At 31.6% G+C, this 15,556-nt stretch overlaps 1 protein-coding gene across 2 annotated transcripts in view; it reads left to right on the top strand.

The window, feature by feature from the left end:
• LOC129803999 (CDAN1-interacting nuclease 1) overlaps nt 1–7,556 on the top strand; it is a 70,385-nt gene extending 62,829 nt beyond the window's left edge. For both annotated transcript variants that reach the window (XM_055850934.1, XM_055850933.1), the window contains exon 3: nt 4,979–7,556. In XM_055850934.1, the coding sequence (XP_055706909.1) occupies nt 4,979–6,331 (1,353 nt within the window). In that variant the 3' untranslated portion in view covers nt 6,332–7,556. The remainder of the gene's footprint in view (nt 1–4,978) is intronic.
• The last annotated feature ends 8,000 nt before the right edge of the window (nt 7,557–15,556 follow it).

Consider the following 15,556-nt stretch of genomic DNA (forward strand, 5'->3'; position numbering starts at 1 on the left):
TGTTCATTTGTTTAATTGATGCAGCCCTTGCAAAAGGATCAATAAATGGATCAAAATGATCCTCTTAACTTTACCACTTCAATCAAGATTTTTTGGAAAATTTTTGGATATCAATTTTGATTTTTGGAGTTTGTTGAGGCCTTCAGAAACTATGATAAACCTCTTATCTGAAGACTGCTTAACACATCAATTGTTTTTTTTTTAAATTATCATCGAAATGATCTTTGGTTTTGGATAAAATCAGAAATCTTCCGAAATATGTTAGATAGTACATGGAATTTGGCGCCTTTTTTGTTAAAAATGTTATCTCTGAAAGATTTATGGGATTTATGTTTGCATGACCTGAAATTTAAGAAAAATATGTTAAACAGTTAATTTATGTATTCTAAATCTTTAGTAAAACACTTAAGACTGTTGCAAAGATTAAATGAAATTTTTTAAAAGATGAACCATATCCCGGTTAATATAATTTACAAGGGATTCAACACGATTTTTGCGATGTACTAAATTTTCCGACGAGGCAATTGTTTTATGAGAAATATTTCTGAAAATTTGATTTTTTTGTTGAGCTATTAATTAGATGCAAAGAGGTACAACAGTGATTTATTCAGCTATTTTTATGAAACAGAAAATAAGATCTTGAATTTACAATAATTCATACACATTTTCGTATAATGTACTAGAGATCGATACAGGAATGTTTATTGATTTGTTGTGAATTGTAAGATTTCGAATCAGCTCATGCGACTTTTTTCACAGTTACTTTTAATTTGGAATATGAGTACAATATTTGGGTTTATAGGGACATAATTTTGCTCTTTTGCAGAAAAATATAATTAAGATAAAATCTTGAAAGTTCCAACGATTATTTGTACTCAAAAAAAAAAGAAAAAAGAAACAGAAATAAATACATTAAAGAAACACTCCTCAGAATGAACTTAAATTAATATAAAAAAAGATGATAAAGTTATAGTCCCTAAAATCTCCATCATATTGTTATTTTCTAGACATGTAGTGTGATTCTGTGTAAATCTTTAAACATTTTTTAAAATTACTCTCATAATCAGAGAATGTGAGAAAACTTTTACCAAGTAAATAAGTAGATAAGTACATAAGCGCAAAATGTGTTTACACTATTTAAATGATTTAATTACATTGTAGTCAGATTCCTAAAATTTTCCAGAACTACCAAAATTTTAAAGTATCGAAAAATCGATCGATTTTGTACATTGCTTTCTCTGTGGAGTTCGAGCAATAAAAAGGTAAATGTGGCTGATCACGAGACATCACATCAATGTCTTTAATACCGGTTTTCTTTAATTTCTTATGGAACAGATTTTCATTAAGAACCTATTTTTGCCTTTTGCTCAACCAACAAGTCTACTTTCAAATGTATAGAAATGAGTTTTATTCCCCACCCCAAATCCACTGTTATTTAGGAAAAAAAATAGCACTGGTAAAATTCCTATAAATTCATCGTGACCAGAAGAATGTTCTAAAAGTTAAAATTAGAATTCCCACACTGTATGTCGCACGAGTCGCATAAAATATTTTTGGGACTTTTAAATTCACAGTGATTTGTATTGGAAAATTTTTGCACTAACTTAATATTCAATGTTTGTGTCCAATATATGGTGAAGAAGAAGAAAAAAAAACAGAAAATTTTTAGCATAATGGAAGATTATGTTTGTTTTCAACCAATTTTTTGAATGACCTTTGCTGTCTCCTTGGCTTCAAAATAATTACGAGGCTTTTTTCTCTAAATGCATCATAAATAGCAGGAAGTAAAAGTTTTGAATCTTGTGTGGCTTGAGATTGTAAATTTTTTGAAAGAGAGAAAACATGTTTTAAACGTTGATCCTGATTTTTTTTCGACAGAACTGAATCTCTCGATAAACAAATTGATTTCCATATCGGCCATATCTTTATGGAACTATTTCATGTTTTTTTTTGTTTTTAAATAATGCCTACCTACAAGACCAACATTCAAAAAAATGGTCTCATTAGTTTTTTTAGAGAATGGTCCTATCTAAGTATTGTTATTTTTTTTAATTTGAAATATAGATAATTTTTCAGTGATAATTATTAATAAATGGTTCTATTTTATTATTACAATCTTTTTTATACATATGGGGATGACTTTAAAATCTCGGATTGAGGCCCTATGGCCCTTTTTAGAATTTGTGACGAGTATCGGAGTGGTACCTTTCAAAGCCTTTTCCTAAGGTTTAACCGGAGTTTCTCTTTTTTTGTGTCAATTACTCAAGTTTTAAATAAATTCTAAGATTAATAATTTTCGAAACGGAGAAAAGATAATTTTTTTTAGGGTCAAGCCGGTTTTCATTTATTCTTGATCATTAGTTTTAGTATCAGTTTGAGGCTTAAATTCCAAAAAATAGAAATAAATTTTATATCTTTTAATACTACACTTGTTTTTATATTTGTGAGAGAAAATTTCTCCATGGTCTTTCCAAAGCGAAGATTATGCTCAAATCAAATATATCACTATATAAGATGAAGTTCCCGTATTTTTTTATTTAATTAGAGCTCAATTTTCATTAAAACAAACTTTATTTATGATTCCAAGATTTATCCATATTGTTTAACTCCTACTATTATTAGACGAAACTTATAAAAACGTTAACTTTGGATTGTAAATGGAATTTTGAAAAAATCTTTATAATTTCCTTCTTACATAAAAATGGGTTGTCTAAATTATGAATTCCGAAGGTACTGAATTTTTCCTTGTAAACATTTGTTCTGAAGTTTGCTGCAGAACTAATATGATTTTAATTAAAAAATAAATAAAATTATTCGGCCTTTTAAGATAATTGAGCACTGCTAATAAAATTATACTCGGATTAAAAAAAAAATAAACTGAGCTTTACTTTTTATTTTATTCTATCGTTTTCTAGATAAATTGGCAAATATTATTTAAACCTATTTGAGAAAGTATATTTTGGATGAATAAAGAAAACGATTGAAAGAAAAGCTTTTGAATTTTCTTGAAGTTTTCATTTTAAAAAATTATATTTTAAAAAGAAATTTCTAAAGGTTTTATTACGTAAGTAATCTCAAATTAAGAATTAGGAAATTCGACATGATATTTTTGATATGGTTTATTAATTTAAGATGCATTTAAATTCAGTACATTACTGACTTTATTGACATAATAATTTTCTGCCGAATCAAAAAGGTCTAGAAAAAAAAGTTTAATGGTTGTATCGTGATAAAAGAACACATCAAACAATTTGAGATTTATAAAAATATAGTTAATATAAATATAAATTATAAATCAAAATTTATTATAATTACTTCATCTCTTAATGCAAATTCTCTTTGTTATGGCTCCAGCATACCTTTTAGATCAGGAAAATTTCATTAAGTCGAAAATCGAATCCCTTTCTTTCTCACATGCTTTGTATATGTCTATTTTATTCTCTCGCATTCTTCTTCTTCTTTTAAACATCACCCTAAATTCAATTTAGCTAAATCGAATTTTGGTATTCGAAAGAATGAGATACTTATATGCAAAACATGTGAGAAAGAAATTGATTCGAATTTCGACTTCATGAAATTTTCCTGATCTAAAAGGTGTGCCGGACCTCTTAGGTTATTCTGTAGGATTAGTCTAATAATTCGGTACACAGATTTGTTGATTATTAAGATTGTTTGTAATATTTTTTTTTTAATGTAGTAAGAATAAAGTATAGAAGTTTTGTTAACCGAGTTGCATATACAGGCCCTATTTTGCATTCATTTCGTTGGTTTATTTGGATTATTTTTTGGATTACTCTGTTAATATTTATTTTTCAAACTAATACCAAAAGTAATATTTCTAAAAGGTCCCGGTCAAAATCTCTTGGACTTTCGGAATTTTGGCTGTTCGGGATTTTAACCTATTCGAGATTTCAACCTGAATTTTAGCTTTCGGGAATTCGATCCATTCGGGATTTTGGCTTTTCGGGATTGCGGCCTGCATGGATTTGTAAGATCGGTTTCGTATTCCTTTATAAAGATTTATAAAGTCTTCAAGTTTCACTTAATTTAACGAAAAAGGAACTAAGTCTAGTCGACCATTGAAGAAGGTCCACATCCAGATCGAAAGCTCTGGGCAAGACAGAAAATTTGTTTTTCTTCTTGAGATGAAATAAATTTCCACTGGCGATTATCGGAAGTGTCCCCATAGAATATCCATCACGTCAGCTCATTATCCAACAATTATAGAATTATTTTCGAGCATCAGTTTATATCTCTTTGGACCACTATGATGCCGACTTCAGATTGGACGTTTAGCCCATTTCCCGAACGTCTCAAAAATCTAAATATTTAACAATTAATTTTACTGATTTTTCAAAATCTATTGGATCACTCGTCTTTAATATGTAATTCTAAACAAAAGTTTACTAAAAAATCTTGCTTGATAGGGGATTTAAGGAGTTATGCCATATGGTTCAAGCCTTAGATCTGTAGCTCGTATGACCCTTCCCTGTCTCAGATCGAAGCCTAAGACCGTTTTCAAACGAGAGATTTAGCCTCGTTTCCGAAGGTCTCAAAATCCTAAATAGCAGTCAATTTTATTTGTTCTTTTGATTTAAATAGATTAATTCCCCTTAATAGTCCATTTCTAAATCAACATTTTCTAAAAATTTTCAACTGATAAGAACTTAGAGAAGTTAAGCCCTATGGCTAAGCCTTATACGGGCTTCAGACCTAAGGCTTAGATATCTGGCTTAACTCATCTAATTCCTCATCAAGCATGATTTTTTAGGAAATTGTTGTTTAGGATTGAATATTAAGAGCAAATGATTGATTAGATTTTGAAAAATCAATAAAATTGCTTGTTATTAAGATTTTTGATACCTTCGGGAACTGGGCTAAACCTTCAGTCTGAAGCTGGCCTTATGTTTGAAGCCCGTATAAGGGGCTTAAGCTTTCGGAAATTAAAAGTTTCTGAATTATTTTGTCTTCTGTAAAGGTATGGGCAGCTGCAGGATGTATTTTTGCAACAATTTCCGCCGGGATGACCTCTGGGTATTCCGCCACGCTCTTGCCACAGTTGCAGGCTAATGACAGTGAAATCATTATTACCCACGATGAATCCACATGGATAGCATCAATGGCAGCTCTACCAATGGCTGCAGGCTGCCTAATGGCCGGCTATATGATTGAGCTGTTTGGACGAAGGATGTCTCACCTGATACTATGCGTGCCTTTTGTGGTGGGCTGGGTGATGATCGGGATGGCACGTACAATTGTGTGGATCCTGGTGGGGAGATTTTTGACGGGGCTGTGTGTGGGATTACTGGGCCCTGTAGCAGCTGTGTTCATTGGGGAGACGAGTGGCCCCAAATATCGAGGTATTCTCTTAGCTGCCATTTCCCTGGCCATAGCCGTGGGAATCTTAATAGCTCACATCATAGGGACATTTTTGAATTGGAAGGTTACGGCAATTATTTGTGGAATATTTCCGCTGCTGTGCTACATTGTGGTCTTCTTCGTACCTGAAAGTCCATCGTGGTTGCTGTCCAAGGGTCAGGTATCCAAGGCGACAGATGCTTTTTTCTGGCTCAGAGGTTACGATGAGGAGTCAATTGCTGAACTTAAGAGTCTGATAAAGAAGTACCAAATGGCAGAGAATCAGAAGACAACGTGGAGAGAAACGTTGGAGAGGATAAGACAACCAACATTTTGGAAACCTCTGGCCATTTTATTGGTATTCTTCTTCACATTGCAGTTCTCCGGTGTGAATACTGTTGCATTTTATTCTGTGACCATCATGAAGGATACACTGGGAGATGGAATAAATGAGTATCTGGCTATGATCATATTGGATATTGTCAGGACAATTATGTCAGTACTGGCGTGTATTCTCCTGAGAATTGCCGGGAAGAGGCCTCTGTCCATTTTTAGTGCCTTTGGAACGGCAATTTCAATTTTTGGTTTATCAGGATTTCTCCTGCTGGCACCACCAAACTCTTCATCGCTCGCCTGGATACCACTGGTTTGCCTGGTTAGCTATATTTGCTTCGTCAGTATTGGCTTGATGCCCATCCCGTGGTGCTTGACTGGAGAAATGTTTCCACTGTCGGTTCGGGGAATTGGATCTGGAGTTTCTTCAGCTTTCAACTTCCTCACGTTCTTTGTGGTGGTCCAGACGGGACCCTATATGTTCCGCAGCTTCACTACTCCCATCACTTTCGCCATCTACGGTGCTGTGGCCTTCTTCGGTGGTATCTTCCTAATCTTCTTCCTGCCGGAGACACGCAATAAAACTCTTCAGGATATCGAGGAGATTTACATGAGAAGAAAAGACAAAACTCAACCATGAGATGATACTTAGTATGTGTGTTTTAGTCACATTCTTTCTTGACTCTAGCGTACAACGAAAAATACAGTGATTTTTTATTTTACAATAAAAAAAAGCGAGATTTTTTATTTATAAAGCCCCTTCATCAGCTATCAATCATTCCCCGCAATTTCAAGCATGAGTGATTTTTTCATTCATGCACCTTCATAACATAAATTTTTTTCCCAGTTGAAGAAGATGTTTTAGAACACGAAACGCGGCTCTGAGACTGCGCGAAGAGTTCTAGCGATTGATAAAATTCGCGGAATTGCCCGTGAAACTGTTCAGAGAAGGTGAATAACACGTAGGGGTCATGTTAAAAGTGTCTACGGTTTTCTATGCAAACAAGAATTTGGCACATAATCACTCGTGTGGACATTGAACATGTGGAAGGCAGTCTTCAAGGCTACACCGCCAGAGATTTTTGCCACAACATAAGAATTTCTTCCCAAGAAAGTTCTCACGATGCTCATCAGCAATTTCATTGCCTTCAAGGTCACTTATTGATCTCTTAAATTTTCGGAAATACCCAAAACCCGTTTATAAATTAACATTTTCATGTTTTTACGACTTTTACAAAACACTATGACTAATAATTTTCATTAAAAAAAAAATCGCGTGAACTAAAAATAAAAATTGGCGAGTTGACTTTAAGCCTCCTCCATATTGATAAAATCTTATCAAATTGGGTGAATGCTCCGTAAATAAAGTTCTTTGTAATAAATATAGAGCGGAGGCTAATTAGAAAAAACATTGCGAATTTAATCCAATCAATTGCATAAAAAAAGGAAAGTATAACAATGCAAGAATTACCAACAATGCTCACTAATGATCAGTGTTGGAGCATGAAAATCAACGAAAAATTGGATTACTTTTCAGGCTTTTTAGTCGAAGCACTGAAGCATTTTTAACTGATTAATGTAATGAAACAAAAAGTGAAGAAATACTCGATGAAGATTGCATTTTGAGTTTTTGCTGGTGATACTTATCAGTTAGAGATGAAGCGTAATGCGGAAAGGTCATTGAGCTTTTGTGGACGGTTATCTTCTATTTTGATGATTTTCCCTCGAAAATTTCAGCTGAAACTGTTCTGATATCAAACTAAATGGTGCAAACACATCAACATTGAACTACTGCACGCTAGGGGAACTGTGCCAAATTTCGGACAAGCTGCTTAACCCATTCAGTCAATTTACTAGAAATAAATGAGTTAAAATGTTTATATTTTGCAATTATATTCTTACTGATTAATAGATGAATTTTTTGAAAAGAAAAAAAAACCTATTATTGCATGACCATCCGTGAAGCAAGAAAACAATAACAAAATGTATTTTCATCTTTGTCGGACTATTTTTCCCAAGTAATTGAAGAACTACACTGGTAAAAATAAAAGGGTCAAATTGACCCTTTTCCAAAGGATGGATCATATTTGACTCTTTGAAAGGCTCACCAGGTACCCTTCGAAAGGGTCACGGTTTTGACATCTATTTAATTCCGGAATAAACGAATTAAAAAACATTGAAAAAGTGATTTTTGGTGTTCGCTCAGATGAGAGAAATATGATATCAGTAATAAGTTTACAATAAAACATGATTATTCGTGATAAATGTGCATACTAAATTTCAAGAGATACAAAAGTGAACCTTTCAAAGGGTCAAATACGATCCATCCTTTTGAAAAGGGTCAATTAGACCCTTTTATTTTTACCAGTGTAAAGTTTTTAAAAATCCATTCCCGACAGCAATTCGGATAAAAATTGCGCAGGAATAAATCATCTACAAGCACTTAATTTGCGTATGATGTATAATACCATGGTAAGGAATGGGTTAAACGTCAGTGATCTGTTTCATCAAATTAAAATTTCATGATATATCCTATACTCAAAAATCTTGTTTGGAAATTTGTAGAGTACCTTTTTATTTTCCCCAAAGTTAATTTCTAAATTTAAATTCTTTTTACAAATGAATAAAAATCTTTTGACATTTCTTGTGTGCTATATCGTACACCAACTTTCTTGTAGTTACTTGTCTTTCCAGAACTCTTCAAAGGCTTTCTACGCAGCATATCGGTCATAGAGACCATACACTTGTTTGTGTCAGAAAATGAATAAAAGGGTTTTTTGAGAAACATATCATAGGTATCAGATATTACAAACTGTCCGAAAATTAGCACATAGTTCCTCTACACACTCAGATCTCCGATATTCGATTCTCTGACATCCATATGGCAGCTCTCAACGATTCGTGATCCCAAAAATCCTCCTGTCGTTTTTCTCACCTAACCATCCTGATAAGGAAGAGTAGAGCGCAAAGGTGAGTACAGTTGATAAATCATTTCAGTTACCAAGGTAGGTAGAAGAAATTGTGACAGCAGTAAACATGAGGTAATTGCAAATACTGTTTTTTTTTTAAATTAGATATTAGACTTCAGAGAACGAGACCTACAGTAGAGCCTCGCTATAGGCCATATTTGGTTCCAGATTTGACACTTGGGTCGCACTATAGTCCATGTCATTTTTTTTTTTAAATTATCAACGACTTTTAGTATTGAAATTGCTTGACGGCTTCCACTTTCTTTGCGATTTTGGTACTTGTCCTCGCTCTCTTCATTATGAATCAAAATTATCACAATTACTCAATAAAGTTTTCCAAAAATATTAAAATAATTATGACAAGTTTGCATATCGCGCGTATTAAAAAACATAACCTAACTTAAAATCAGTGTTTTGAAATCAACGGCCGATAAATTGTGGACTACAGAGCGATGGCCTACAGCGGGGTTCTACTGTATATCAATTCAGAGATACTATAAAGATCTTTGACCACTGAAGAAATAGTCGACATAAGTTTGAGCAGTGGAGACATAATATCAGTGTTTTAGGCTACCCCATGTTTACTACTGCCCCAGTCTCCCTTAAGCAGCATTAACAAATTTCTAATTTAAATATTTGATAATATTTTTTAATCAAGCAAATATAATCCCAAAGGCTGAAAATTAACCTTTTATTTATTTATTTTTTAATATTTCCTTGGTATTTTTCTACATTATTTGAATATTTATCTCCAGTGTTAAAAATTTACTGTACAGTATAACCTCAATGTTGATCCATTCAAATAGGGCATATTTATTTGAATATTTGTGCGATATTCTCTGTAACTTTATACAACATTTTGTCAACTTTCTATGAATAATAAAATAGAGATATTTTTGAACAATGTTTTCTGAAATTTTCTTGTAAAAATAATAATTTAAAAAGTCAATTTCAATTAAATCCAATTAAAATTTAGAGAATTTAAAATTCGGAACAGTTATCGGAGCCACTCCCGGGAGAAATTACTTCTTTTATGAAAATTGCATGAAGGTTTCCGTTCAACTTTTGTCTAATAATAGCCTCAATTTTGAGACCAAGAGCAAAATTAAAATTTCAAGATGTCAAATACTTCCAAGATCGAAATTTCACATTCTGACGCGAAGCATTTATATCGCATCTCGCTCGGCCTAAGGGCCCAGATAGACTCAGGCTGATCCTCGAGAATATTTAGCCTGTAAAATTTGACAGTAAAGATTTATCCCAAACTGTCATATACTGAGGGTTTAGGAACATCGATTAGAAGTCCTTTACATAAATTTCCTTTACCTAATCCGTTATTGCCGAATTTTACAGGCTAAATATTCTCGAGGATCAGCCTGAGTCTATTTAGGCCCTAACGGCTAAGATCAAAGTGTAGTATCGCGAAGCATTTATGAAACTTAAAATGTGTTAGCTAAGAAACAAGATTTCAAGATTTTACATACTTAACGAAACGTCACTTTTGACAAATATCTTAATTACTCTGCTAAATTTTTTGAAATTTCGCCACAAAAATGAGTAAAATTAAATTTAGTAAACACTTATTATTTATAATGATATGATTCTTTTGCAGACATTCGCGGGGTGTGGTTTTTCGGTTATACACATTTTGGAATATAGGGGAAGGCTTTAATGTTTCGCACACAAAAATGATGTTTAAGTTCATTGATTTTTTCTGACTACCATGTAAACCGTATCGATTTTTCAACTATGCCAAAAATATCTCTTACTTAGAAGGATCATAATCCCACCTCACAAAATCCCAGGAAATCCTTAGATTTTCTTCCAGAGGAAAATGAAAATTTAATCTCGATTTGTGCGAAAGTTCAATCAGGTTTCCATCTTCGCACACGATTCATGTCATCATTGAACACCCCATTTTAACCGTAAATTTTGTACCGGACACTAAAAGTTACTCATCATTGTTCAAAGGGAACTCTAATCTACTTGATTAAACCATTTGTACAAGGAATAAAATGTTTTAATATCACTTTTTTGGAACTTTTCTAAGAGATGTTTTTATGACACTAAAAACCACTTTTTTGCTTGATTTCATGGGAATTTCATTCTGGAAACGGAAAATCTTGTGAATGCTTTCTTGGAAAGTCCAAATATCACCAAATTTACACGAATCAATAAGTTTTTTTGATTAATCATTAAGTTTGTGTGATCGATAAATTACTATAAAAATATTTTAATTTGACGTTTTTTGCACTTGCAAGAGTAAAACGTCACAAATTATCCCAAGTCTGACAAAATTCACCCGAGTAACGTTGAGAATCTCCACAAAATTCACTTTTAGAAAATAGTTCGAAAAGCACATTTTCTTTCTTGATAGAGGAAAATGATTTTTAGCAATATTTTTCTTAGAAGTCGTGAAGGAATTAAACATCCAATTTAACAAATTTTGCCCTAGTCTCCCCTATAATATCGATAAAATTACAGTAGACTCTCGCTCAATCGACTCTTTCTCAATCGGGCGAAAAATTTTGTTGACAATTTTCACATTTAATTATGAAGCTAATTTGCTCAAAATTGCTGTAGTTCTTCCTATTTTATCGTGATTCTTTATAATTGAGCGCTTTTTGTGGAATTTACAGAGGCTTTGACGCCTAAATCTATCGATAAACCGGATGACATTTTGCCCCAAATGCCCAATTGAGAGAAAGTCTACTGTATAGACTGTATAAGATCGAATACAATATTTTTCATATCAATTTATTTTTTGAACACTCATTTAAGGATGTATTCCTCATTGAAATTATTTTTTTATAAAACCTTTTAGATTGTTATAGTAAATATCTTGACAATTCCAAGCACTTCTGAAAGGTTCTTGAAACTACTTCAAGAAAATAAGTAATTTGTCTTCTTGAAATTGTGAAATATTTATTCCAGCCAGATTCGAAATGATCAAATCCACACGGTTTGTGTAGATTTAGAAAATTATCAAAATTTTTAAAATGCCTTGATCAGATTTGAGGTCGATTTCACAAAAAATAAATAAATAAACAAAATTAGTATACGTCTGTGAGATATTAGAACTGAATTCAAAAGTTGTGAAGTGAAATGGAAAGGTTGAAATTTGTATCTTATACGAATATTTTCATTTTACAGTAAAGGATTAGTACACTACGTTTCCAATAGAGTCAACACATTTGAGTCCTATATACCTGCAATATTTTAAGTTAATAATTGTTGTAGGTTACTATTTCACTCATTAAAAGTTGTCTCTGATTCTTACTTAACAAAAGTTGTTTAAAAGTTTAACATTAAACCTGGAATAATTTTACATACTTTTTCACGGTGTTTAAAATTTTGAGGGGTTGACTCTATCGGAGTTGTACTGTATTTCAAAGCCTGTACATGTACATTTATTATTTGAGCTCAAATGAAATTTTGAAGGCCCAAAGAATTTCTATTTTTTTTTCAATATAATGGATCATTTAAACTTTCACTATATTTGAATATATAAAATTTTATGTTGGATATTTTAAATATTTATTTTTTGAGACTTGATTTTCAAAGATGCCTTTGAAAATCTACTTTTGTTACAATCCCGACAACTCATGGTTGATTTAATTTCAATTAAGATAAAGACTAATATTTTCAGTGAGCAGGTGGGTAGAGCTGAGAATTATCTGAATGATTTGCAAAGAAAATCAAGGTTTTAAGTTTTTTAAGTTAATTACAAAAAACTTATATTTTCAGTGAATTTATTATTTATACTTATTATGATGTACTGGGCTATTTCTGCCCAGTACATCATAATACCCAGTTCTGCCATTTTGTGTATTGTTCAGTTTTAAAAATTTATTATTATTCAGTTTACAATATTTCGTGAAAATTATCCATTTAACCCTTTAAGGACGAGAAGGTCAAAAAGTGGGTCAGAAAAAATAATTTTTTCTGCCTTCTTAGAGCAAAATACAGTTTTAGAAAGCCGTAGGAAAAATTTCATTTTTGGGTCACGGGTGACTCAATCGTCCTTAAAGGGTTAAACGCTTTAATCATTTGCACTAGGCGGGACCCGAACTGACAACTGTGACAGTCTTGTCGGGGGTCATACCGCTCAAGAGCCGAACGCTCTTACCAATTGTACCACTGATCCCCCATTCGGTGAATTTTTGTGTTTTTTGAGAAATCTTGACAAGTGACGTTTTGAAAAAAAAAAATCGAATAAAGTTGACGTTTGCAGTCGAACATAATGCCAGGAATTTCAGAAGGATGACACTAAAATTTAAGGAAATTTAGAATTTTACCCAATTATATGTTTTACTGTTATATGTAGATAAAACATGAAATATCTTTAAAATTGAAAATTTTTGAAAATTCAAAATCCATAGAAAATTTTAAGGAAAATGTAGTGAGTGGATTTTGATTTTACGACGCAATAAAACTACAATTATAGTAAGGTGGAATAACTGGATCGTTTTCCAAAGAGTGCTACTTAAACGTTTGTTTTTGGACTGATGAAATTCTATTTTACTTCTTCTAAATCCATAGAATTATTCACTGTTTCATTCAGAAACATAATATAAAAAAATATTAAGAATATTAAAGAAAATTTATAAAATAATGATAATATTGAAATAAGTCAACATGCACTAACTGGGTCGCCTTCTCGCTAATTCACTTTTAATTAAACCTTTGGATTTAAAATACTTTTTTCACAAGGAAAAAACAATAAATGTTTTCAATCAACCAGCTTTCATTAGCGAAAATATCACTGCTAGAAAATTTTTAGTGAAGAACCCAGCTGGCACAAGATTGAAATGAGTCGATTACACTCACTTATTTAATGGATAAAAATATTATTTTTGCTTTTCTCAAACTTGAATAGTTATATTATGTTACTGTAGGGGAATGTTGGCATGGTTCGCACAGAGTGAACCTTCAAACAACGCAAATTTTCTCCTTGTTTGCAAAGAGTTAGTTGGTCATTTCTTAGCCATAAGATAGATAATTATTAAGCTCATGAAACGAGATGAGAAATGGTAAGTCAGCTCTTTGCAAACAATGAGAAAATTCGCATCGTTTGAAGGTTCACTCTATACGAACCATGCCTACATTCCCCTAGTGACTATATTACGGAAATAAGAATAAAAATATTATTTTTTTAGTGGATTAATCATAAACGATCCAGATAGCGAAGCGCTTGGATTAGCACACTTGACTGTAAACTTTTTATCGTTGCATCTGATCGAGATGCAAAAAAAATAGTTTATGTAACAATAAAAATGAATCTGCACTTGTAATTATTTAATTATAGTAAAATAGATGACCTAAATTTATGCGATTTTTAAATTCAATTTTTCAGTCCTCAATTAAATAGATTATGGTAATAGTCATATACCTCTGTTGACTTATATCAGTTAAAGCATTTAATACTCACCATAAAAATTTTGAAAAAAATCAGAAAGTTCTAAATTGAGAAACCCCTTCACGTTGTAAAATTTTCCATTTCTCCCAAACAAGCCGAGACACATTAGCAGAGACACGATCTAGACGACTATTCCACAGACATTTAAACCCATTAGACGAGTTATTAAGAGAAGTCTTTTAACGCGATTTATTTATTTATTTTAAACTGACGTCTAAATTTAAATTTTACATTCATTCAAAGAATTTGTCGAAATAATTTGTCATCTGGCTAACCAATCAATATAGGTATAATTGTACAATTTCATCTCATTATTTGACCTAACTAAAAAATAGTGTTGAAACGTGATAAAGAGTTTTTTCTTCTTCAAAATCTAAATATAGACTCTTTGTTTTTGCAATAATCTCATTAAAATGATCAACTTCTACAATTACTTTTATTTTCAGTCCATCCTCTTATTCTTTCACTCATTCTCTTAACACTTGTTCCATCTTAATCTCTCTTAATTTTGAATTCGTTTTTTTTTATTCTTTTTCCTATACACTAATTTATTATGTTTTTTTTTCTTCTTTTGATAGTAAATGTGTAAAATTTGTGTTTTTTTCTCTAATATTTACAAAGATTTTCCCAATTATTTAATATTCTGTTCTTTATGGTTTTTTTCTGTATCCCTCAATTTTACATTCTTACACATTTTTAGTTTAATTTTGTTTTAATTGGCTGCATTGCGTGAATACTTTTATCTACTTACAAACTAAGATATCGATCTAATAATAAGGTATTCTCTCCATGGATTGTGATATTTCTAAAGTTTCTTTCCTTCTTGTGGGTGGCTTTTGAAACATGCAATTCGTACTGTTTTGCCGTCACTTAGCGTATTTGTTTTTTTTTAAGGTGAATTCTTCATTGTTTTTGGTTTAATTTTGAGTATTGTTGGTTATGAAAAATTTGCTAAAAATATAACAAGGGAGATAACAAAATTAACAGGGTCTCTATTCATCTAGAAATCCTTAAGTTTATTGTAGCAACGATAATTTAAGTGAAAAAAATGTTTTACACATTTATTTCTGGTAATTCTTTATCTACTATGCAATTTACGATTTCCCCTTAATTATACCCATATTGTTCGAACATTTTTTTTTCATCATTTTATACTTTTTCTTTTTCATCAATTTTTTTCTTTAATTTCATTTTTTTTCTTTGGCAAATTATTTGCAATGTAACTGTTGCACATTCTATATCGTATTCCTCTTCCATAATAGTTTAATAATCACATTATTAGCTGAGCTGTTTTTTATTTATGTTTACATTTATACTCTTGTTTCTTGGTGTATTTTCTCTAAATGTTATCTATAATTTATGATTTCTTTTTTTCGTGAAAAATTATTTAATAGAGAACTGTGAGAATATTACCAGTGAAAGAAATGTAAATTGAAAAATTTGATATCTAAAGAAGCTCAAATGAAAAGAGATCGAC

Source organism: Phlebotomus papatasi, chromosome 2 (assembly GCF_024763615.1).
Source record: "Phlebotomus papatasi isolate M1 chromosome 2, Ppap_2.1, whole genome shotgun sequence".
Lineage (NCBI taxonomy): Eukaryota > Metazoa > Arthropoda > Insecta > Diptera > Psychodidae > Phlebotomus > Phlebotomus papatasi.